The sequence below is a fragment of the Staurois parvus genome, unplaced genomic scaffold, assembly GCF_062004578.1.
Source record: "Staurois parvus isolate SC_StPar_1 unplaced genomic scaffold, SC_StPar_1.0 ptg001542l, whole genome shotgun sequence".
Taxonomy (NCBI): domain Eukaryota; kingdom Metazoa; phylum Chordata; class Amphibia; order Anura; family Ranidae; genus Staurois; species Staurois parvus.
In genome coordinates, this window is record NW_028319338.1 from 79,811 (window position 1) to 105,504 (window position 25,694).

The 25,694-nt window shown below is 47.2% G+C and overlaps 1 protein-coding gene across 4 annotated transcripts in view; it reads right to left on the bottom strand.

The window, feature by feature from the left end:
• Positions 1–1,205: 1,205 nt before the first annotated feature.
• The window catches only part of LOC149435322 (uncharacterized), a 29,295-nt gene continuing 4,806 nt past the window's right edge, over positions 1,206–25,694 (bottom strand). For 2 of the 4 annotated variants that reach the window (XM_089662785.1, XM_089662784.1), the window contains exons 3-5: positions 16,174–16,347; positions 15,968–16,091; positions 1,206–2,687 (exon numbers count right to left, since the gene is read on the bottom strand). In XM_089662785.1, the coding sequence (XP_089518911.1) occupies positions 1,477–2,687; positions 15,968–16,091; positions 16,174–16,347 (1,509 nt within the window). In that variant the 3' untranslated portion in view covers positions 1,206–1,476. Of the gene's footprint in view, positions 2,688–9,693; positions 9,863–15,967; positions 16,092–16,173; positions 16,348–25,694 lie in introns of all 4 variants that reach the window. The other 2 variants (XM_089662787.1, XM_089662786.1) reach the window with 2 other exon arrangements.

The following is a 25,694-nucleotide window of genomic DNA, read 5'->3' on the forward strand; positions in this document are numbered from 1 at the left end:
GGGTGACCGGTTATAGTGAATGTGGGGTCCGGGGAGAGCGGATATAGTAAATGCGGGGTCCGGGGAGAGCGGATATAGTGAATGCGGGGTCCGGGGAGAGCGGATGTAGTGACTGCGGGGTCCGGGGAGAGCGGATGTAGTGAATGCGGGGTCCGGGGAGAGCGGATGTAGTGAATGCGGGGTCCGGGGAGAGCGGATGTAGTGAATGCGGGGTCCGGGGTGACCGGATATAGTGACTGCGGGGTCCGGGGTGAGCAGATATAGTGAATGCGGGGTCCGGGGTGACCGGATATAGTGACTGCGGGGTCCGGGGAGAGCGGATATAGTGAATGCAGGGTCCGGGGAGAGCGGATATAGTGAATGCGGGGTCCGGGGAGAGCGGATATAGTGAATGCGGGGTCCGGGGAGAGCGGATATAGTGAATGCGGGGTCCGGGGAGAGCGGATGCAGTGAACGCGGGGTCCGGGGAGAGCGGATATAGTGAACGCGGGGTCCGGGGAGAGCGGATATAGTGAACGCGGGGTCCGGGGAGAGCGGATATAGTGAACGCGGGGTCCGGGGAGAGCGGATATAGTGAACGCGGGGTCCGGGGAGAGCGGATATAGTGAATGCGGGGTTCGGGGAGAGCGGATATAGTGAACGCGGGGTCCGGGGAGAGCGGATATAGTGAACGCGGGGTCCGGGGAGAGCGGATATAGTGAACGCGGGGTCCGGGGAGAGCGGATATAGTGAATGCGGGGTTCGGGGAGAGCGGATATAGTGAATGCGGGGTCCGGGGAGAGTGGATATAGTGAATGCGGGGTCCGGGGAGAGCGAATATAGTGAATGCGGGGTCCGGGGAGAGCGGATATAGTGAATGCGGGGTCCGGGGAGAGCGGATATAGTGAATGCGGGGTCTGGGGAGAGCGGATATAGTGAATGCGGGGTCCGGGGAGAGCGGATATAGTGAATGCGGGGTCCGGGGAGAGCGGATATAGTGAATGCGGGGTCTGGGGAGAGCGGATATAGTGAATGCGGGGTCCGGGGAGAGAGGATATAGTGAATGCGGGGTCTGGGGAGAGCGGATATAGTGAATGCGGGGTCCGGGGAGAGCGGATATAGTGAATGCGGGGTCCGGGGAGAGCGGATATAGTGAATGCGGGGTTCGGGGAGAGCGGATATAGTGAATGCGGGGTCCGGGGAGAGCGGATATAGTGAATGCGGGGTCCGGGGTTCAATAACACTTTAATTGTTTTTATACATACAAAAGTACTTGTCTTTATGCGTCTATGGAGTGCGGAGAATGTCTCTCCGATTATTGCAGTGGTAATGTCTATGACGGAAGGCTCCCGTGCACATGTGTAGTCCAGAGCTGCAACAGCCTGACATGGTATCCTCTTGATGTGACATAAGGAACATCTTGGGTTTCCCTTTCCCACATCTCCATGAAGTCCCCCAATGCCCAGGCTGCGGTCTGTGGTGTCGGACTCCCCTGGGTCAGCTTGGTTGCTCCCCCTGGTGAACTCTTTCATGTGCAATCAGATACGATTTACGGGAAAAAGACCTCCCACATAGGGGGCAAGAATACGGCTTCACCCCCGTGTGAACCCTCTCATGTCTGCTAAGATCTGACTTCTGGGAAAAACATTTCCCGCACTCTGGACAGGAATATGGCCTCTCCCCCGTGTGAATCCGATCGTGTTTAATAAGATGCAGTTTCTGGGTAAAACATTTCCCGCACTCAGAACACGAATATGACTTGTCCCCCGTGTGGATGCTTTCGTGCCTGTTAAGAGCCATTTTGTGAGAAAAACATTTCCCGCACTCTGGGCAGGAATACGGCTTCTCCCCCGTGTGCACCCTCTTGTGCACCATGAGATACGATTTGCGGGAAAAGCATTTGCTGCACTCCGAGCACGAAAACGGCTTCTCTCCCGTGTGAACTCTTTTGTGTCTGTTAAGGATGGATTTCTGAGAAAAACACTTCCCGCACTCTGAGCACATATATGGCTTCTCCCCCGTGTGGACTCTTTTGTGTTTAATCAGTTCAGATTTCTGGGAGAAACATTTCCCGCACTCGGAACACGTGTACAGCTTATCCTTCGTGTGAACTCGCTCGTGAATGACAAGATCCGATTTACGGGGGAAACATTTCCCGCACTTGAAACACAAATAGGGCTTCTCCCCCGTGTGGACGATCTCATGTATGAGAAGAGCAGATTTACGGGAAAAGCTTTTTTGGCACCTGAGGCAGGAATACGGCTTCTCACCCGTGTGAATGCTTTCGTGTCTGATGAGAGCCGACTTTTGGGGGAATCGTTTCCCACATTCGGGACAGGAATACGGCTTCTCCCCGGTGTGGACCCTCTCGTGTCTGGTCAGGCTTGAGCTGCAGGGAAAACATTTCCCACACTCGGGACAAGGATGGAGCTTCTGCACGGTGCGGACTCTCTGCGGAGGCGCGACTTCGGCTTTCTCGGCGAAACCTTCATCAGTACGAGCCGTAGGATAGGTGGTGGGGGGTGCGGAATCGGGATAAAACCCCCCAGGGATGGAGGGATCCGATGACAGATCCTCACTGTGAAGTTCCGGATGGAAATACGGGGTGATGGGGGTTCCGTCTGAGGAATTGGAGGTGATGTCATCGTCTTCTATGTCAGAAGTGATCAGGACTTCCTCGATGTTAGGGCTGTTGTGTTGGCCGTCTGCTGGGAAGAAGGATTGGAAATGGACATGTCATCTTTGTATGCTATATACCAGGGGCGGACTGACAACTCATGGGGCCCCCGAGCCAGGGGCGGACTGACAACTCATGGGGCCTCCGGGCAATAGGGGATCATGGGGCCCCTGTGTCCTTGCCCAAACTCAAAAAAGCCTAAGGAAAAGGTACCAGGGGCATCTTATTGGGCCCCCTACTGACCCCGGGCCCTCGAGCAGTGCCCGAGTTTCCAAATGGTCAGTCCGCACCTGCTATATACAGCTGTGCTCAAACGTTTCCCTCCCCCGGCAGAAATTGTGAAATTTTGGCATTGATGTTGAAAATATGACTGACCATGCCAGAAAATGCTCTTTTATTGAAGGATGATGATCATATGAAGCCATTTATTATCACAGAGTTGTTTGGCTCCTTTTTAAATCATGATAACAGAAATCACCCAAATGGCCTGGATTAGAAGTCTCCACCCCCTGGATCAGAAGTCTCCACCCCCTGGATCAGAAGTCTCCGCCCCCTGGAATGTTTGGCCTTGGTACAGACACACAAGGCGACACATACAGGGTTACAATGCCAATTAGAGGTTAATTTCCCACATCTGTGGCTTTTTAAATTACAATTAGTGTCAGTGTATAAATAGTCAATGAGTCTTACGTGGAAGCACTGACTAGGCTAGATACTGAGCCATGGGGAGCAGAAAAGAACTGTCAAAAGTCCTGCGTAACGAGGTAATGCAACTTTATAATGATGGAAAAGGACATAAAAAGATGTCTAAAGCCTTGAACATGCCAGCAGTGGTGTATTTAGGTTTTGTGCTGCCCTAGGCAACACAAAAATCGCCCCCCCCCATGGAGAGAGCCTGATGTTGACCAACAACACCCCTGTCCACCTCCCTCCTGACAGAGCCTTCCACTAACATTCCCCCCAACTCACCTTCACAGCTCTGGACATCCCCGGGAATGAGAGTTGGGGTCTCCATACACCATCATGCAGCCTGCAACCTCTCTTGGATCCCACCTGGTCCCCATGCCGCATGTGTGCCTTCATCCGCCCCTTCTTCCATCCCTTCTTCCAGGGGGTGGCGCTGCCCCCCTGAAAAATGCCACCCTAGGCAAATGCCTTGTTTGCCTTGTGGCAAGTATGGCCCTGCATGCCAGTCATCGCTTCCACGAAGAAGTAGAAAATTCAGAGATCTCTTGATACCAAGCCAAAGTCAGGTAGACCAAGAAAGATTGCAGCCACAACTGCCAGAAGAATTGTTCGGGATACAAAGGGAAACCCATAGGTGACCTCAGGAGAAATCCAGGCTGCTCTGGAAAAAGACAGTGCGGTTGTTTTGAAGGAACAGAATATGATGACACTTGAACAAAAATGAGCTGCATGGTGGAGGTGCCAGAAAGAAGCCTTTACTGCATCAATGACACAAGAAGGCCCGGTTAGGCATGTCAAGGTGTTGTCAGGCATATTGTAGCCGGGCTTTTTTGTGGCATTGGTGCAGCAAAAGCTTCTTTCTGGCACCTCCACCAAACAGCTCCTTTTTGTTCAAGTATCACCGTATTGTACTCCTTAAACACAACCACACCATTTTTTTCCAGAGCAGCCTGGATTTCTCCTGAGGTCCCGTGGGTTTTTTTTTATTGAATCCCGAACAATTCTTCTGGCAGTTATGGCTGCCATCTTTCTTGCTCTACCTGACCTTGGCTTGGTATCAGAGATCCCCGAACTTTCCACTAATTAATAGGTGATGTAACAGCACTGATTGGCATATTCAAAGCTTTGGAAATCTTTTTACGTCCTTTACCATCTTTATAAAGTTCCATTACCTTGTTACGCAGGACTTTTGACAGTTCTTTTCTGCTCCCCATGGCTCAGTATCTGGCCTAGTCAGTGCTTCCACATAAAAGCTAACAAACCCAATGACTATTTATACACTGACACTAATTGTAATTTAAAAAGCCACAGATGTGGGACATGAACCTCTAATTGGCATTTTAACCCGTGTGTGTCACCTTGTGTGTCTGTACCAAGGCCAAACATTCCAGGGGGCGGAGACTTTTGATCCGGGGGCGGAGACTTCTGATCTGGGGGCGGAGACTTCTGATCCGGGCCATTTGGGGGATTTCTGTTATCATTATGATTTAAAAAGGAGCCAAACAACTCTGTGATAATAAATGGCTTCATATGATCATCATCCTTCAATAAAAGAGCATTTTTGGCATGATCAGTCATATTTTCAATATCAATGCCAAAACGTGCATTCAGTGGAAACGTTTGAGCACAACTGTATGTATCATTACCAGCACGTTTTTTCAGTTCCATAGTTCCATAGTTAGTCTGGCTGAAAAAAGACAAAAGAAAAAACCCAGCAAAGTACGATCCAATTTGCTCCTGCAGGGGAAAGAATTCCTTCCTGATCCCCTGAGAGGCAATCGGATATTCGCTGGATCAACGTTCCCTATAAATGTTATATCCAGTTATATTCTGTGTATCCAAGAAAGAATCCAGGACTTTCTTAACCGCCTCCCACCTGCCGTATAAGGAAATGAGGCGGCTCTCTCATTCTGGGAGGAGTCATATGATGTCCTTTCACTCTAACCACGCATGCGTGCCCCCGGTGGTGCGCTGTGTCCCTGGAGCACAGAAGATCAACGGAAAGAGCCGATGATGTCAGCTCTGTCATGTGATCAGCTGTGTCCAATCACAGCTGATCGCATATAATTAAGGAAATGCCAGTTATCAGCATTCCTCTCCTCATGTGCTGTCATGCTGACAGAGGAGAAGAGAGGAGAGCTGGTAATTGGCATTCCTCAGAGGGGACATGTACATTGATCATCATGGCACTGATGATCAGTGTAGCCCCATCAATGCAACCCATCACTACCACGTGCCTCTGCCCATCTGTGCCACATCAATGCCACATATCAGTGTCTACTAGTGCCCATCAATGCCACCTACCAGTGCCCATCAGTGCCACATATCAGTGCCCATCTGAGCTGCCTTTCAGTGCCAACTATCAGCGCTATATATGAGTGCTGCCTTTCAGTGCCCATCAGTGATGCCTGTCAATGTCCATCAGTGCCACCTACAAGTGCCTCCTCATCAGTGCCCATCAGTGCCACCTATTAGTGCCCATCGCTGCAGCCTCATTAGTGAAAAAAATCACTTACTGACAACATTTTGTAACAGAAACTAAGAAAAAAAGTTGTTTTTTTCCCCCAAATTTTCAGTTGTTTTTGGTTTCTTTAGCAAAAAATAGAAAACCCCGAGGTGATTAAATACCACCAAAAGAAAGCTCTATCTGTCTTAAAAAAATTATAAAAATTTCATATGAGTACAATGTTGCATGACCGCGTAATTGTCATTAAAAATGTGAGAGCACTGAAAGCTGAAAATTGGCCTGGGCAGGAAGGGGGTGACAGTGCGCTGTAGGCGGGAAGGGGGTAGAAGTGCCCTGTAGACAGGAAGGGGGTAGAAGTGTCCTGTAGGCAGGAAGGGAGTAGAAGTGTCCTGTAGGCAGGAAGCGGGTGGAAGTGCCCGGTAGGCGGGAAGGGGGTAGAAGTGCCCGGTAGGCGGGAAGGGGGTGGAAGTGCCCGGTAGGCAGGAAGCGGGTGGAAGTGCCCGGTAGGCGGGAAGGGGGTGGAAGTGCCCTGTAGGCAGGAAGGGGGTAGAAGTGCCCGGTAGGCAGGAAGCGGGTGGAAGTGCCCGCTAGGCGGGAAGCGGGTGGAAGTGCCCGGTAGGCGGGAAGGGGGTGGAAGTGCCCTGTAGGCAGGAAGGGGGGTAGAAGTGCCCGGTAGGCAGGAAGGGGGTAGAAGTGTCCTGTAGGCGGGAAGCGGGTAGAAGTGTCCTGTAGGCAGGAAGGGGGTAGAAGTGCCCGGTGGGCAGGAAGGGGGTAGAAGTGTCCTGTAGAGGCAGGAAGGGGGTAGAAGTGCCCTCTAGACAGGAAGGGGGTAGAAGTGTCCGGTGGGCAGGAAGGGGGTAGAAGTGCCCTGTAGGCAGGAAGGGGGTAGAAGTGCCCTGTAGGCAGGAAGGGGTAGAAGTGCCCTGTAGGCAGGAAGAGGGTAGAAGTGCCCTGTAGGCAGGAAGGGGGTAGAAGTGCCCTGTAGACGGGAAGGGGGTAGAAGTGCCCAGTAGGCGGGAAGGGGGTAGAAGTGCCCGGTAGGCGGGAAGGGGGTAGAAGTGTCCGGTAGGCGGGAAGGGGGTAGAAGTGCCCTGTAGGCGGGAAGGGGGTAGAAGTGCCCGGTAGGCAGGAAGCGGGTGGAAGTGCCCTGTAGGCAGGAAGGGGGGTAGAAGTGCCCGGTAGGCAGGAAGGGGGGTAGAAGTGCCCTGTAGGCAGGAAGCGGGTAGAAGTGTCCTGTAGGCAGGAAGGGGGTAGAAGTGTCCGGTGGGCAGGAAGGGGGTAGAAGTGCCCTGTAGGCAGGAAGGGGGTTGAGGTGTCCTGTAGGCAGGAAGGGGGTAGAAGTGCCCGGTAGGCAGGAAGGGGGTAGAAGTGTCCTGTAGGCAGGAAGGGGGTAGAAGTGTCCGGTGGGCAGGAAGGGGGTAGAAGTGCCCTGCAGGCAGGAAGGGGGTAGAAGTGCCCTGTAGGCAGGAAGGGGGTAGAAGTGCCCGGTAGGCGAGGGGTTAAAGCAATCCACGGAGCTGGCCGGCACCAACTCTTGAGGGAGTCTATTCCACGTTTGTCAGCAGACATGTGCAGTTCGTTTCATTCCGAATCGGAATTCGGACTAATTTTCGGTTATTCTGAGTTTCAGATGTATCTAGTACAAAACCTTCTTCGTGACGCCAAACTGATGACCTGTTGGGGCTTTTGCAGCGTCACCTATAGAAAATATTGGGTGCTGAAGTTTGTCGCCATTTCACGGACGCACGCAAATTAAAGGTTTGGCATGTCGGGTATCTAATTATCTCGCCGTGACCTCGTCTTTTATATTTTTTCAAAAATGTGCGCGTTTGTTTGCCCTAAAATTCACTTTAGTGTGTTTAATGAAATTTTGCGTCTCCTAGACCTTTTGGGGTAATATCGTGCGACATCAAAAATTGGAACTTTCTCCCACTGTAGCTGGCTGGAAGCATAGTATGGGAATCATTTTACAATTCGATCGTTTCATTTACCAAAACCATGGAAGTTCGGCTAAATTTGAGAACATTTGGGACGCTTGGTTGGGCGCTCCAGGTTTAGCCCCTTTGGTCTGATAATGCACAGGCTGTTGTAATTGTTTTCAATTATAAAATTTGATTGTTACTTAACCCCCTTCCAGTCCGGACACTTTCACCCCTTCCAGTCCGGACACTTTCCCCCCCTTCCAGTCCGGACACTTTCCCCCCTTCCAGTCCGGACACTTTCCCCCCCTTCCAGTCTGGACACTTTCCCCCCCTTCCAGTCCGGACACTTTCCCCCACTTCCAGTCCGGACACTTTCCCCCACTTCCAGTCCGGACACTTTCCCCCCCTTCCAGTCTGGACACTTTCCCCCCCTTCCAGTCCGCACACTTTCCCCCCCTTCCAGTCCGGACACTTTCCCCCCTTCCAGTCCGGACACTTTCCCCCCTTCCAGTCCGGACACTTCCCTCCCTTCCAGTCCGGACACTTTCCCCCACTTCCAGTCCGGACACTTTCCCCCCCTTCCAGTCCGGACACTTTCCCCCCCTTCCAGTCCGGACACTTCCCTCCCTTCCAGTTCGGACACTTCCCTCCCTTCCAGTCCGGACACTTTCCCCCCTTCCAGTCCGGACACTTTCCCCCCCTTCCAGTCCGGACACTTTCCCCCCCTTCCAGTTCGGACACTTTCCCCCACTTCCAGTCCGGACACTTTCCCCCACTTCCAGTCCGGACACTTTCACCCCCTTCCAGTCCGGACACTTTCCCCCCCTTCCAGTTCGGACACTTTCCCCCACTTCCAGTCCGGACACTTTCCCCCACTTCCAGTCCGGACACTTTCACCCACTTCCAGTCCGGACACTTTCACCCCCTTCATGTCCAGGCCAATTTTCAGCTTTCAACACTGTCGCAATTTGAATGACAATTGCGCGGTCGTGCAACACTGTACCCATATGAATTTTTTAGCATTTTTTTGAGACAGATAAAACTTTATTTTTGTGGTATTTATTCACCACTGGGATTTTAATTTTTTTTGCTATATAAATGAAAAAGTCCAAAAACTTTGAAAAAAAAAGTGTTTTCTTATAAAATGTTGCAAATAAATAATCTTTCATCATAAACCTTGGCCAAAATGTTTTCAGTTATCTTTTTAGTAAAAAAAAAAATAACCCAAATTAGTTTACAACCAAAAATTATAATTAAAAAAAAAAATATTGTCAAATGGCACTCGTCAGGGATGTCCACTCTCTCCCCTGCTGTTCATTCTCTGTCTGGAGCCATTGGCTGTTGCCATCAGGTCGAATCCGGATATCCGGGGGATACAATCCCATTCTCATGAGTACAAATTATCATTATTTGCAGATGACATCCTCCTCACACTTACGAGTCCCCACACCTCTTTACCGATTTTGCACAAAATTTTGAAACAATTTGGGGCTTTATCAGGTTATAAGGTCAACACGTCCAAAACTGAGGCACTTCCAATACATGTTTCTCCTGTTGTTCTTTCCTCCCTTCAGGCAGCCTTTCCCTACCGGTGGTGCACCCACTCTTTAAAATATTTAGGCACCAACCTTACTTCCTCTTACCAATCCATATACGAGGCCAATTTTCCCCCACTGTTTATAGCAATTTCTCGCTCCCTGAAACACTGGGATGCCTTGCCCATCTCTTTCCTCGGTCGTATTAATGTCTTAAAAATGACCGTACTACCCAAACTTTTACATCTGTTTGCAACCCTCCCCGTACCCGTTCCTAGGTCCAAGCTTCACTCCCTTCAGAAATCTTTCTTACATTTTATTTGGCACAACAGGCGGCACAGGATTGCTCGTTCTGTTCTGCTTTCCCCACGTTCTAGGGGAGGCTTGGGAGCACCGGATATAATAACTTACTATTTTGCAACCCACCTTCGCTTTCTTCTGTCATGGTCCATTCACTACCCTCCCAATACATGGACTGAGATCGAGTCTTTACAATTGTCCCCAGTTCATCTGTGTTCCCTTCTCTGGTCGACCTCGGCGGTGGATGTCCATTCTTTTCGCCACTCACTCCTAGGCCCCATGCTTTTTTCATTGACTGTTTGGCAGAAATGTAAGGCTAAATTCACATTGGCTTCTCAATGCTCCCCACTGACAAATATCCTTCATAACCCTAATCTTCCAGACAATATGGCCAAGTCCCGGATGTCTCGTTGGGTAGTATCTAACCTTTTTCAACTACGTCACCTGGTACACCCGGTGACTCGTAAGTTACATTCATTCTCGGATCTCCAGAGGAAAGCCTCTCTACCCCCTCATCATCTATATGTATACCTTCAAATACGCCACTTTTTCTCTACTCTATCACCCTCATTGAGCTTGGGGAAACCTACCCCCTTCGAACGTCTATGTATGGAAGGTCCCCATCAAAGGGGTATTGTCTCTAGCACCTATAAAATTCTTATGGAGGCCCCCCTTTGTCCAATGACGCTCACCTTTATATGCGTAGGTGGTCTCAATTTATACAACGTGATATTGACTTATTAACGTGGAAGAAAATATGGGATAATGCATCTAAATCCTCTATTTGTGTGGTTTTTAAGGAAAACATATACAAGATTTATGATGTTGTGGTACAAAACCCCGGAAGTTCTTCATGTTTATAATCCGAGTGCTTCTCCTGCCTGCTGGCGCTGTAGTAGCGCTTCTGGCTCTCTTTATCATATTTTTTGGACCTGCAGCTCCATTGCTCCTTTTTGGGAAGAGGTCCGCTCCTTGTTGCATTCATTGTTGCAAGTTTCTCTCCCATTTGACCCATTGCATTTTTTGCTGGGCTTGCCATTCCCGGGTCTACCTAAACTAGCCAGAAAACTTGCTGCACATGTGCTAACAGCGGCCAGGAGAAGTATTCCTATGTGTTGGTTATCCTCTAACCCACCTTCATTGCAAACTTTGTATAAACTTATTACCGATGTAAGACAGATGGAGTGTTTGACTGCTTCACATAGTGGTTCGTTTGCTGTATTTGAGATGATTTGGCTCCCGTGGGATACCTTCTCTTCCTCTATGCCAGCCCAAATTGTAAGACCATGATTTTTTTTTTTTGCATTGTTACTATATGACTCCACTGGTCCTGACCAAATGTAATCTTAGCCATCGCTGTACTTCTATGTTTTGCTTGTTTTATTTTCCCTTTGTTTTCTGTAACACTTGATTTACTTGAAAACCAATAAAAAATTGTTAAAAAAAAAAATATTTTACATTTTTATTTTTTTATATTATTATTTATGGGGTTTTTGTTTTAACATACCATCACCCTAACAGTACAGTGTCGCCATGGTGACACTGTACAACTTGTGAGGGGTGATGAAGATTTTTTTTACACTGATTGCTTTTACACCCATAAAGGCTCTAAAAGCAATAATTTCTCCTTCTTTCTAGCTGCATTCTTGCAGCCATTGAGAAATACTGTGTGAGCTGTGATTGGTCACAGCTTGTCACATGGTACAAGACTGTTGTGAATGGCCCTGTACCATGTGATCTCTGTGATCATTCACAGATTTCACACATAGTAAGCAATGATGTCAGAAGTGACATCTTGCTTACTCCTATTCATTTGATCACTGATTGGCCAATCAGTGATCACATGATCGGGACCTCACACAGAGGTGCCACGCGCTCCCAAGGAGTGCACACAATCCAAAATGTCGGGCACCGTTTATGAACGGCAACCCGCCCCTGCACTGCCACCGTCTGGCCGTTTATATACAGCGGCCGAATGGCAAGTGGTTAAAGCTCCATGTACACGGGACACTTCTGAACGATGGAAATTGACTGCTGGAAAACGTAGGTTAAAAACGGTCTGCTTAGCCGCGTTTGCATAACGTGTTTAGAAGCGGTTTTTAAAGATAAGCACAGGAGAACCTCCCAAATGCCCAGAATGAACTGAAAAGTGGTAAATTATGAACTATTTCAGACTGTTTCAGAGAAATACAGAGAGTAGAAGCAGAGATAGCAGTATGTGTTGAGATTAGCTTAGGAGTGAGTTTCTCATTAAAATTTCTTTTGTTTCCAAGGGTGGGAAAGGTGTCTGGTGGAGGGAGTCATTAAGGTCACCTGGCAGGGGGTCTTCATGAGAAATTTGAGGTGTGAATGTTCATTAACATATTTTCTGTTTTCAAGGGTGGGAGAGGTCTGAGGTGTAAATGGTCATTAACATATCTTTTGTTTCCAAGGGTGGAAGAGGTCTGAGGTGTGAATGGTCATTAACATATCTTTGGTTTCCAAGGGTGGGAGAGGTCTGAGGTATAAATAGTCATTAACATATCTTCTGTTTCCAAGGGTGGGAGAGGTCTGAGGTGTGAATGGTCATTAACCTATCTGTTGTTTCCAAGGGTGGGAGAGGTCTGAGGTGTGAATGGTCATTAACATATCTTTTGTTTCCAAGGATGGGAGAGGTCTGAGGTGTGAATGGTCATTAACATATCTTCTGTTTCCAAGGGTGGGAGAGGTCTGAGGTGTGAATGGTCATTAACCTATCCGTTGTTTCCAAGGGTAGGAGAGGTCTGAGGTGTGAATGATCATTAACATATCTTTTGTTTCCAAGGATGGGAGAGGTCTGAGGTGTGAATGGTCATTAACATATCTTCTGTTTCTAAGGGTGGGAGAGGTCTGAGGTGTAAATGGTCATTAACCTATCTGTTGTTTCCAAGGGTGGGAGAGGTCTGAGGTGTGAATGATCATTAACATATCTTTTGTTTCCAAGGATTGGAGAGGTCTGAGGTGTGAATGGTCATTAACATATCTTCTGTTTCCAAGGGTGGGAGAGGTCTGAGGTGTGAATGGTCATTAACCTATCTGTTGTTTCCAAGGGTGGGAGAGGTCTGAGGTGTGAATGATCATTAACATATCTTTTGTTTCCAAGGATGGGAGAGGTCTGAGGTGTGAATGGTCATTAACATATCTTTTGTTTCCAAGGATGGGAGAGGTCTGAGGTGTGAATGGTCATTAACATATCTTCTGTTTCTAAGGGTGGGAGAGGTCTGAGGTGTAAATGGTCATTAACCTATCTGTTGTTTCCAAGGGTGGGAGAGGTCTGAGGTGTGAATGATCATTAACATATCTTTTGTTTCCAAGGATGGGGGAGGTCTGAGGTGTGAATGGCCATTAATATATCTTCTGTTTCTAAGGGTGGGAGACGTCTGAGGTGTGAATGGTCATTAACATATCTTTTGTTTCCAAGGATGGGGGAGGTCTGAGGTGTGAATGGCCATTAACATATCTTTTGTTTCCAAGGGTGGGAGAGGTCTGAGGTGTGAATTTGTCATTACAATGTGTGACGAGCTTCCTAGGAACATCCTGTGTTCAGTGTTTTGTCCATCTGAGTACCTTGAAAAAGCGCTTTGCATGCATTTTTCATGATGAAAAAAGGTTCTGGACAGCATCAGGAACTGGAAGAGTTAAAAAAAATTTCAAACGCAAATGCTTATAAATGTGATTTGCGATTCAGCCACGTTTAGAAGCGTTTTGCGTTTGAAACGCTGATAAAATCGACTGCTGAACGCAAGTTTTCTGCGTTCAATAAAACGACTGTAAACTCAACTGCCTGTAAAGGACGATGTGTACACGGACACAGAGGAGAACATTAGGGAGAGTTCAGGGGCTGCTAAAAAAAACGCTGAACAGTTCCTAAACGTGAGTTTATCAGTCGCAGTGTACATGAGCCCTAATAATGCCATCCTATGACCATTCTGCATTGATTGGTGGGGGGAGGGGGTGCTCTCTCTTCCCTGCGGGGCCACTGTTGTGGGGACACTCCTATTGTTCTGAATGTAAGAAGAGTACTATGTGATCTGACGGCATGTTAACACGATCACACTTTGGCAGAAACTCTTGGATTTCCTGTGTAATTGGTAGCACTGGAAAGTTTCCTTTCTTACGTTGTTCTTTTTTGTTGATGATTGATTCTCTGACACCATTCTTTATGTGATCCTTTGTTTTGATATTTGTATGTCTTTAATGTTAATAAACGTCATTCCTTATTAAAAAAAAAATACAAAAAATTGGAATTACCGCTATTGTTGTGTTACGCTATTTGATTTATTATTATTGTCTCTGTGGCCATCACTTGTTTATTATTGCTCTGTGTCTTTAAGCTGTCTCCTGTCTAAGCTGAGCTTTCTTTCACCGTACTTGTGTATACTCCTCCCCCCTGCAATCATTCCACTGTATCCTGTCTTCCTGAATGCATCTTCCATGAGGCTTGCAACTTTAACGTTTTTCTACTGTCAGGGTCCTGTCCACGGCAGAAGTTCTGGAAGATCTGGCATTTCTGCCAGTACTCTGCATGGCCGCAGAAGGACACATCAGCCTCAGTCTGGTGCCAGACGGCCTTTATAAGGAGGCTCATCACTTCCTCAAGTTGCTGGATGATCTCTAGCTCCCCGTGCCCAGTTTCCTGTTTCCTGTGATTCTGACTTGTGATTTCCTGATACCGACTCGGCTTGCTCCTGGACCTGTCTACTCTGCCTTACCCCTGATCTGACCACAGCTTGGCTTACAGATACTCTCTCTCTCTCGCTCCGCTGTGTATGACCTCGGCTATCCCATCTGACTACGTCTGCTCTGATTCCCACCTGGTACCTGACCTTGGCTTGAACCAACTACCCAGTAAACATCTAAATCCTGGAAGGACTTGCATACCACGCACAGGCGCATCCTGTCTGCAGACCTATCTCCGTGCACCAGCTGTGTTTCTGAGTGGACCACCAACCAGCACTCCTACAGGCGACCTGTGCAACTTTGGGCCTGACTCCCGCTGTCCCACTCTCAGGGGAGTCCAGAACTTAGCCGCAAGGGAAGCTCTCTCTCCATTGGCCTCCATCACCAGATACGTGATATCTACCTATGATTATTCTCCATTAAATGGAACATTCGAATGGGTTTCTTCATCTGACCTCCTCAACATGTGAGTTTATTCATTGAGTTAAACTATCTGACCCGATGCAAGGGATAAATTCAACACCGCCTGGTATAGCTGTATATATCGCTGGAGATAAGGTTTATCGTCCTGTAGTTGAGTTAGAATAGCTCTTTTATTCTCTAGTAGGGTGTCTGCTTTCAGAAAATAGATCATGTTTTAGAGTTGTGTGTAATCATCAGGATTTTTTAAACGTGTGCAAAAACAAAAATCGCAACAGCTCTGGCAGCAAAAGGGTTGATCTATCCACTGCTATATGTGCTCCAGCTTGGGAGACTGAGCCCTGATTCACACTGATGTGGTGCGGATTTTACAGCGTTTTCAGTGCTGTTAAGTTAACAACACCCCGAAAGCGGTCCGCAAAACGCGGTGCGATGTGCACAATTGTATCACATGGGTGTGAATACCCGTAAAATCCCATTCTAGTGCAGACCAAAAAAAAGGGTCCTACACGTTTTTGGTGCGGGTGTGGTGTGATTAGAGCCATACAAAATGTACGGCACCGCCCACAAATCGCATGTGATTTGCACAGGAATGCGGTCCGGTTCCTGTGCGAATCACATGCGATATACCGCACCGCATATATGTGAACCAAGGGCTCAAAATTGATAGAGTTAGCACTGCAGTAGACTGGGGTGCCTTGACGTGGCCACTGCAGCTTACGCATCTATTTGCAAATGTGTGCGACTAAACCCCTTGAACCGTTAAACAGGGTTCATTTGGTTTTGTTGCGGTTTAGCGGATAGGTGAGCTGGGATTTTTTGCCTATTTTTGATGGTGGGTCGCCCTTCCATGTGCTTGGTGCCGCAAAGGCCAGTTATAGGTTGGAGTGGTTGCCATTTGTTTGTCCAGCTTCCAACTGACCCTCATTTAGAACCAAATCCCTCTCAGTCCCTAATTTTCCCCCAATGTTAGTCTTTTAGCTCTCCTCTGGACATCTTCCAATGGTAATGGTCCTTCAAGTGCACGGGTGTCAAACTGGCGGCCCTCCAGCTGTTGCCAAACTACAAGTCCCATGAGGCATTGTAAGATTGACGGTTACAAGTATGACTACCAAAGGCAGAGGCATAATGGGACTTGTAGTTTTGCAACAGCTGGAGGGCCGCCAGTTTGACACCCCTGACCTAGTGCTTTAGGCAGGTGCAATTTCGACCAAACGTCTCTTCTACAAATCCAGCATCTCTGAAGTATATGAATTGTATGAATGCCTGGCAAATTGCTCACCTGGCCATGTGAAGAGGTGAACATTCTCTATCATGATGTCCTCAGACAGATCCTTGTGTCCTTCTAAATAGTCCCACTCCTCCATGGAGAAATAGACGGCGACGTCCTGACACCGGAGAGGAACCTGACACACACAATGATAGTCACCATCCAGACATACCGCTTCTCATCCCGGATGATGCCCCAGAATTCCCGGCACCGCTCACCTCTCCTGTCAGAACCATGATGATCTTGTTGATGACCTCCAGAATCTTCTTGTCATCCCTCTCGGGAGAAGGCTCCATAGTGGGGGCCTGGCCCCTGTTCCATCCTTCTGACGCATGGGCTTGGCTACCGAGGGTCACATGATTGTCAGATGTCCTCTTCACTATTGAGAATTCCTGTGTATTAGAAGATACATAGGTAACTTTTAAAAGTAGGGTGCTTAAAGTGTATGTCATCTCCAACGATGGACTAGTCATATTTGCTCCCTTTTGGTCCTTTAACCCCTTCATGCCGACGTCACACAAATATGCGGCCTCACAGAACTGGGCTTTTTTTCTGTGGGGGACGCATATTTGCGTACCTGTCTTTGTGCTGGAAGCATGCTCCCAGCACAAAGACCGGGGTGTCACTGAGAGCCCCGAGTCCCGTTCTAACGATCTGGACCTGGGACTCCCGATTCCGGGTCACATGATCGCTGTGATAGCCTCTGGCTATCACAGTGATCAGTCACTGAACAGCCCAGCCCCCCTTGGATTTTTTTTCTCTATGAATGGAGGAGAGAGATACATTGTATCATTATATACATTCTATTATACATTGTATCATTATATTCATCCTATTATACATTGTATCATTATATACATTCCATTATACATTGTATCATTATATACATCTCATTATACATTGTATCATTATATACATTCCATTATACATTGTATCATTATATACATTCTATTATACATTGTATCATTATATACATTCTATTATACATTGTATCATTATATACATCCTATTATACATTGTATCATTATATACATTCCATTATACATTGTATCAATATATACATTCTATTATACATTATATACATTCTATCATTATATACATCCTATTATACATTGTATCATTATATACATTCTATTATACATTGTATCATTATATACACCCTCTTATACATTGTATCATTATATACATTCTATTATACATTGTATCATTATATACATCCCATTATACATTGTATCATTATATACATCCCATTATACATTGTATCATTATATACATCCCATTATACATGGTATCATTATATACATCCTATTATACATGGTATCATTATATACATCCCATTATACATTGTATCATTATATACATTCCATTATACATTGTATCATTATATACATTCTATTATACATGGTATCATTATATACATCCTATTATACATGGTATCATTATATACATCCTATTATACATGGTATCATTATATACATCCCATTATACATGGTATCATTATATACATCCTATTATACATGGTATCATTATATACATCCCATTATACATGGTATCATTATATACATTCCATTATACATGGCATCATTATATACATTCCATTATACATTGTATCTCTCTAACTTCTGATGGGGGGGGGGGTAATGTTTGTTAAAAAATAAATAATTATTAAAAAATAAAAGAAATAGTAAAGAAAAAAAATTCCTAGATTAAGGTTTGATCTAGTTCAGTGCCAGGGTAAGTGGGTCAAGGTCAGGATTTTTTTTTTTTACATTGGTATTAGAGTCCGTTATTTTCAGTGTCAGTGTTTTTTAGATATAAAAAAAACAAAAAAACAAAACAAATGCGCACTATTGTTTCTGGGCTGTACTCCGGGTACAAACAACAAATAACACACACATATATGGTATCGCTGCGATCGTCAAGAGCTGGAGAATATATTTTGGGTTCTTCTTTGGTGGTAGGTTATGGTAGTAACAAGAAACACACAGCTAACTAAAAAAAATATTTTCTTTTTTACTATTTTGGGACAGTTTTTCTTTGATAATAAGAAAAAAAAATTTAGGAGATATCCATTACCATTTACCACCAAATGAGAGCCCAATTTTGTCCTGAAAAAAACGCTGCATAATCCCCCCGGATGTACAAAGTAGTTGTGATGATACGGACGGTTTTACTAACACATGCCAACGTTGCAAAATTGTGCTTAGGCATTAAGATTTGTTTTACCGTCAGACGTGAAGGGGTTAAATTAACCGCTGAAAGTGTTTTTGTTTTATCTGTTCAATAAAGTCCAAAACACTACCTGATGATCCTGCCAAACATCCAAAGAGAACTTCCTGTGCTCTCTGCCTGTGATGCACTGTAAACCCGAGCAGTGGTATCAGCCCTACCAACTTCACCTCTATGAACTGAGCAGACCAAGGTGACAACGCTACTCCTCTATAGATACAATTACAGCGTAGAGAGAAGGTTGTCACCCCAGGACAGCTGATCTGCAAGGCCGCTATCCACTGAGGTTATTATCTGCATTTACTTGTAGCGCCCCTCTGGATAGACAGGGGGAACTAGTTACTCATTGTTAGAAAAGTTGACCAGCAGCCTGGGGAAATAGTCAGCAGGGTCAAATTTGGGTCAGGGCTGAGAGGCTCTGCAGGTCAGTTCCCCCGACACCTCCCACTGCTCTAGAAACTTGGAGAAGATTCTAGAAGCTGTGGGTGGGGGTGAGGAGGAGCTGGCCTGCGCACTTAAGAGGACTCTGGCAAATCCCCAAGCAGGAGGCTTGGCATGGGGCCAGGGCACCCTTTACGTGTGTTAGAGTTCAGGTGGAAGATGTGAGCGAGGAAGAGATGTAGGAGCCTGGGAGGGGGGCCAGTGAAAAGGGGCCTAACTACAGGCTGGGGCCTGGACAGGAGGATCGCTCAGCCTCGCCAGTCCCTGGAGGGAGGACTACCTGTGGAGCCAGGGAAGGAGCCACCCCAGCAGAAGGCCTGAAAGCAGCCATCTACCTTAACCAGCTCACAGGAGAGAGACTGAGTGAGTAGTCCTACACCCCGTGGGCCAGCTAAGGGGAAAAAAAAGAGCCTTCTGGTGGGAAACCTGATAAGCTCCTTACCAGGGACTGTTCAATTTAAGTGGTAGGCACTAAATCCCCTTGCTCAGGGATTCCTCCAGACAGAAGAGTATTTATCTGGGGTCTTGGATGATACACACTGTCAGGGTCCCGTCCACGGCAGAAGTTCTGGAAGATCTGGCATTTCTGCCAGTACCCTGCATGGCCACAGAAGCACACATCAGCCTCAGTTTGGTGACAGACGGCCTTTATAAGGAGGCTCATCACTTCCTCAAGTTGCTAGATGATCTCTAGCTCCCCGTGCCCTGTTTCCTGTGATTGCGACCTGTGATTTCCTGATTCCGACTCGGCTTGCTCCTGGACCTGTCTACTCTGATTACCCCTGATCTGACCTCGGCTTGGCTTACGGATACTCTCTCTCTCTCTATCACTCCTCTGTGTATGACCTCAGCTATCCCATCTGACTACATCTGCTCTGATTCCCACCTGGTACCTGACCTTGGCTTGAACCGACTACCCAGTAAACATCCAAATCCCGGAAGGGCTTTCATACCTCCCACAGGCGCCCCCTGTCTGCAGACCTATCTCCGTGCACCAGCTGTGTTTCTGAGTGGACCACCAACCAGCACTCCTACAGGCGACCTGTGCAACTTTGGGCCTGACTCCCGCTGTCCCACTCTCAGGGGAGTCCGGAACTTAGCCGCAAGGGAAGCCCTCCCTCCATTGGCCTCCATCACCAGGTACGTGATACTGAGGTTCTCCATCACCAGGTACGTGATACTGAGGTTCTCCATCACCAGGTACGTGATACACCAGGAGAGGCTGGAGACCTCTTCAAGAAGACTTTTTGCTGTGTAAAGACTTAGCTGCCAGGAAGTTCGGTCTTTGGTTTACTGTTCCTTGGGCATCCCATACACCCCCTTACCCCATCCGAGCTCAAAAGCCCCAATAAAATCCCCCAAAAAACAAGCTGAAGGACTGTTTATTGTCCTTGGAATGCAAGCCTGTAGAAAATGAGTGTTGCCTGGCTATAGGGGGACCCAAAAACGTCAACGACTCCTAAGGGGGTAGTGCTGAAACAAGTACCTGTCTTACCTCGTTTGCTCTACACTTTCCATGGCCATCAGAAGGGGACCCTCCAGCTGAAAGCTCATATCTGGGGGCTTAATTCTAAAACATACATGTCCCCGCAGATGCCTCAGACTCCAATTATCCACTTGCTGTTTTACCGCCCGCAATGTACTGTGGACAGGTGGCCTGCACAGGAAAAGAGCTGTACCCATACGCCGCTGCTTGCTTCTGGGTTTAGGGCCATTCCCCCCCTCCAAGCTGCCAGCCACACAGCAGGAGCCAGTCAGCAATGATTCGCGGCTAGGATCAGCTGATGTCCAATCACAGAGCTCTGTACAGAGGGAACGTTCTCTCTATTTCTCAAAGAGTTCACATCTGTGCGGGTGGTGCCGCTGCAGATCCGCACGAAAATCTGTGCAGCCGCACCACCCGCACAGAGAAATGCAGACCCGCGGGCGGGTGCCATTAGTTCTAATGGCACGCCGCCCGCACTGGAAAACGCAACCGTACTGGGAACCGAGGTTCCCGTGCGGGCTGCGTTTTCAGAAGAAGTGCGTGGACAAAGGTCTGCGTTTTCGGAAGAAGTGCAGGGACTTCTTCCCTGCGTGTCAGGGGCACGGGAGTCCATTCAAATGAATGGGCTCTTGTGCACGTGCAAAACACGGCCCGCGCGGCCGCATATATGTGAACTGGGGGTTATTGGGATTTTTTTTTTACCAAAGACATGTAGCAGAGAACATTTTGGCCTAAATGAAGAAATTAGATTTTTTTTTACTTTTTGTTGGATATATTTTATAGCAGAAAGTAAAAAAAAAATTATTTTTTCTTTTTATAATTTTTATTCTTTATGTTGCAAAAAATAGAAACCCCAGTGGTGATCAAATACCACCAAAATAGACGCTATAACTTTCACGAAAACCATTCAATATACACTTATTGGGATTTTTTTTAACAAAGACATGTAGCAGAGTACATTTTGGTCTAAATTTATAAAGAAATTTGATTTTTTTTTCTTTTGAATGGATTTGTTTTATAGCAAAAAGTAAAAAAAAATTAATTTTTTTTAATTTATTTTTTTTGTTGTTGCAAAAAATAGAAACCACAGTGGTGATCATATACCACCAAAATAAAGCTCTATTTGTGTGAAAAAAATGATACAAATTTTGTTTGGCTACAACGTTGCATGACTGCGCAATTACCAGTTAAAGTAGCTGTAACGGCGCCGACCCAGTCTGCGCTGAGTACTTCCATTAGAATACCGCTTCCCCGTTCGAACACCGACCACAACAGACCATACAAGACTAGACGACACCAGTCTTGAAGTAAACCAGGAGGTAGACTACTTTATTTTAACACAGATACAAGATATATACACTCAGGGGAACAATCCCCCCTCCCTGCATAATGACAAAGGGCGGAGCAATCTACCTTTAGTAACAAGAGACACACCAGCAGACAGTCCCATCAGGAGGGAGGGCTGCTGGAAACACCCCCCACCAAGCCAATACACAAACACATACATCCCATAATAGTTTGCTCCCAAGCAAGACACACAATAGAATTGGATGCAGCCACATGGCATTAACAATCAACAACCCCCCACCCCAATATTAGGACATATCACCCTGTACCCCTAACAGGCACAGGGTGACTTACACATAATAGGGATATGGGGAGCTGAGACAGGGGTCTCCCCACCTCTCTAAAGTGAGCTGTGTTCCATGGGCCCCCCATCCAAAGTGACTCCCGTCAAATATCTCCACTTTCGAAAGGAGACTAAACACAGGAGTAAACCCCAGACGGGTGGACTCCGAAGTTAGTCTGTACTTCCAGTTCTCCAATGCCAGCACCCACACAGTTCCCCAAATTGTCCCACACAAAGCATTACTCACCCAGCCAACCTCTCTCATAGAACATACCCGCCGCTGGGGAGAAGTACGGATTGGTCCTTCTCCCTAAAGTCCTGTAAGCCACTGGAGAGAAGACAGGGTGGCTGGGCCGACTCCATCATGCGATGGGGGATCTGGGCCGACTGCCCAGCATCCCTGGGGTATCCAGGTGGTGACTGTATTCTCATCCACTTTGAGATGATGGACATCCCCCAGTGTTTGCAAAGTAAGGCTGACAACCTCCGGTCCCAATGCCAGACCTTCTTCTGGAGTTGTGTCAGTGGAGACCGAAGTCCCATCCACGGACATCAGCTCAAGCTGCCTTTGTGAGGTGCCGATTGCATCCTCTTCCTGTAGCCCCTGTGGTGCTGATTGTTGTGGGCAAAGGTCAACCACGCCATGCCCTGATGCCAGCTCTTCTGCTGGAGGCGGACCGGCTGGTTCCTTCTCAGCAGAAAAGTCAATCAGATCCCCAGTCTCTGGAACTGGTGTCTGGGGATAGGGGTTCACCATCTCCTGTTCGTGGAACCCAGAAGATGTTACCAGTGCTGGGCAGAGTTCAGCAATGTTTGGCCCTGTTGCCAGCTCTTCTGCTGGAGGCTTACCAGGTTGTTTTTCCTTAGCAGGGAAGTCAATCAAATCCCCAGTCTCTGGAACTGGTGTCTGGGGATTGGGGTTCACCATCTCCTGTTCGTTGAACCCAGAAGATGTTACCAGCGCTGGGCAGAGGCTAGCAGAGCTCTTCCCTTTCGTCAGCACTTTAGGTTTGGGGACGACAATCTCTGGAATTTCCACTGCCGATTCTTGGGCATGGTGCTGAACATGTTTTAGCAGTTGCCTGTATGCCCTTTTCAGATGCTGTTCTTTCATCAGCAGGTATTCCAGATCTGGTTCAAGCTCCGAGACCCCTGTGAGACCAAAAATAGCCTCTCTGTCTTCTCGCAGGTCCTCAAGGGTAGGTTCTCCTTCATCGCCAAACACAAAATGATCTGTAAGGCTCTCCCACAGCAATCCAGGGCAACGAAAGTCATATCCCTCTGGAGAGCATTCTGTTGTCACCCCAAGATATTTCTGCTCTGCGTACCATTGCAGAGCCCGATATCGGTTGTCCAGCTCTATCTCCTGCTGGACCAGCCTGTCCAACTCAGTCACCCAATGCTCCTGAAGTCGCTCTCCCAGGAATGGCATCCGTAACTTCCGATGGTTCCTGGCCCGTTCCCCTGGGGTTGGATAGTACTTGCCCTTGTACATATCAGCAACCTGGAGGGCTCCACTCCAAAGCACCACCCGAATCCGCTGCCTGAGCTCCAGGTACTGATGCGTAGACACAGTCCTGGGGTATGTTGCAAGGACGATCCGCAGCAGCCCCGGGAACTCTGATGCCAGGTCCATATCTACACTGGGGTGACCGACGTCTACTTTCCTGATCGTGAATCCCGGTGGTGGTTTGGACGTGTTCACAGCCAGGAAGCACAATCCCACCGCTTCCCACCAATGTAACGGAACCAACCCAATCTGCACTGTCTACTTCCATTATAATACCGCTTCCCTGTCCGAACACCGACCACAGCAGACCGTACATGACTAGACGACACCAGTCTTGAAGTAAACCAGGAAATAGACTACTTTATTTTAACACAGATACAAGATATATACATTCAAGGGAACAAGCCCCCCTCCCTGCATAATGACACAGGGCTGAGCAATCTACCTTTATTAACAAGAGACACACCAACAGACAGTCCCATCAGGAGGGAGGGCTGCTGGAAACACCCCCCACCAAGCCAATACACAAACACATACATCCCATAATAGTTTGCTCCCAAGTAAGACACACACAATAGAACAATGGGATGCAACCACATGGCGTTAATCAATCCACAACCCCCCCCCCCCAATATTAGGACAGATCACCCTGTATCCCTAACAGGCACAGGGTGACTTACACATAAGAGGGATATGGTGAGCCGAGACTGGGGTCTCCCCACCTCTCCAAAGTGCACTGGGTTCCATGGGCCCCCCACCCAAAGTGACTCCCGTCACAGTAACTCAGTGCTAAATATCAAAAAATGGCCTGGTCTCAAAGAGGGTAAAATTTTCCAGAGCTCAAGTGGTTATGCATCTGAAACATTCAGGGATCTTTAAGATTCCACAAGTCTTCTTGATGCATAGAGGGAAGTTTATTCCATCTCTAAGGACTATACACATTTCACACTCCCGGATTGACCATTGTTTTGTTCACCACCAATTTCTCCAACAACTAATCCCCTGGTCTGACCATGACAATATTCTAGTGACCTGAAATTCTATATTGCACAAACCTCATAGCTCTTCTTGGTGTGGTATCTTCATCTTGGTTGCCACATGACCTTGTCCTAGCCCTGGCTGGGGACATGAGGTCACCACATGGTTTTCATCTTCAGCCACAGTGATGGTCACCTCATGCCTGTTAATACCCTAAATACCTCTTGAGTGTGGGTTCAAGTCGGGTTTACTGTTGGTGGACCCACCAAACTACCGCATAAATTCCTGCCTGCAGAATGTAAATACAACTCCGGGTCTCCTGGGAGATGTCAATGACCCAATGTGGTCCAGGACGTTTTGTGGAACCCCCAAGACAATTGCAGAGGGTGAATCTCCACAGTGGGGACACTGACCGCAATAAAACCCCAACAGGGCTAACCTTTCATCATTCCACCAATAACAAAAGAATACATTAGTAGTGAAAAGTTTCCCTCCCCCGGCAGAAATGGCGACATTTTTGGCATTGATATTGAAAATCTGACTGATGATGCCAAAAAACTGTCTTTTATTGAAGGATGATGATCATATGAAGCCATTTATTATCACATAATTGTTTGGATCCTTTTTAAATCCTAATAACAGAAATCCCCCAAATGGCCTGAATCAGAAGTCTACGCCCCCCTGATCAGAAGTCTCCGCCCCCTGGAATGTTCAGCCTTGGTACAGACATACAAGGTGACAAACAGGTTACAATGGCAATTAAAAGGTTAATTTCCCGCATCTGTGGCTTTTTAAATCACAATTAGTGTCAGTGTATAAATAGTCAATGAGTTTGTTAGCTCTCATGTGGATGCACTGAGCAGGCTAGATACTGAGCCATGTGGAGCAGAAAAGAACTGTCAAAAGACCTGCGTAACAAGGTAATGGAGATTTTTAAAGATGAAAAAGGATGTAAAAAGATGTCCAAAGCCTTGAATATGCCAGTCAGTGCTGCCCAATCACTTACTAATTAGTGGAAAATTCGGGGATCTCCTGATCCCAAGTCAAGTTCAGGTAGACAAAGAAAGATTGTAGCCACAACTTCCAGAAGAATTGTTCGGGATATAAAAAAAAAACACACAGGTAACCTCAGATATATACAGGCTGCTCTGGAAAAAGACAGCGTGGTTGTTTCAAGGAGCACAATATGACGATACTTGAACAAAAATGAGCTGCATGGTCTAGTTGCCAGAAAGAAGCCTTTACTGTGCCAATGTCACAAAAAAGCCCGGATACAATTTGCCCAACAATACTTTGACACGCCTCACAGCTTCTGGCACACTGTAATCTGGAGTGACAAGACCAAAATAGAGCTTTATGGTCACAGCCATAAGCGCCATGTTGGGAGAGCGGTCAACAAGGCCTATAACAAAAACAATATCATCCCCACTGTGAAGCATGGTGGTGGCTCACTGATATTTTGGGG